General features: G+C 49.5%; 1 protein-coding gene across 1 annotated transcript in view; it reads left to right on the top strand.

Moving 5' to 3' along the window:
• Window positions 1–594, top strand: part of MEGF6 (multiple EGF like domains 6) — a 121,836-nt gene that overhangs the window by 103,108 nt on the left and 18,134 nt on the right. Inside the window, exon 7 of the mRNA XM_015570509.1 lies at window positions 401–572. Coding sequence (XP_015425995.1) covers window positions 401–572 — 172 coding nt within the window. The remainder of the gene's footprint in view (window positions 1–400; window positions 573–594) is intronic.

Raw genomic sequence — 594 nt, forward strand, 5'->3', positions numbered from 1 at the left:
AAATATAACACTTGGACTGTGTTAAGCACACAGTGAATATTAATTTCCTCCTTTCATCCCAGAGAACACTGAATCGATAAAGACAGGATAAATAATAAAGCTCGGCAGCGGAAGCCGGTGAGAGCAGAGCATTTTGTGCCTGGGGGTTGGTGCCGTTTCCTGTGGATGGCAAAAGCCTACAGGCCAATTTTTATTCTGGGTACATTTCAGTAACTGCATTCGATTCTTTAATGTTTAAATAGTGCCTGCTTCCCCGCAGCTGGCATGAGAGTTAGACCTCCCATTAGCGTGTTTATTTATTTATTTTTAATTTCACTAGCAATGCGCGAAAGCATTCTCATGGGCAAAAATCAAAATTAAACTAGCTAGGGTGCAATGAAAGTGCCCCCGGCCATCCCAGAAACCCTCACCCTCTCCCACAGGTGGTAGTAGCTTAGCACATGTCCATTACGACCAAGGGGAAAAACTCAGCAGCCTGACCTGCGCTGACTGTGGGAACGGAGGGACCTGCCTCCCGGGCCTGGACGGCTGTGACTGCCCCGCGGGCTGGACTGGGCTCGTCTGCAATGAGAGTGAGGCTGTGTGCGGGGGCCG

The sequence above is a fragment of the Myotis davidii genome, unplaced genomic scaffold (assembly GCF_000327345.1).
Source record: "Myotis davidii unplaced genomic scaffold, ASM32734v1 scaffold427, whole genome shotgun sequence".
In the NCBI taxonomy this organism is placed as follows: domain Eukaryota; kingdom Metazoa; phylum Chordata; class Mammalia; order Chiroptera; family Vespertilionidae; genus Myotis; species Myotis davidii.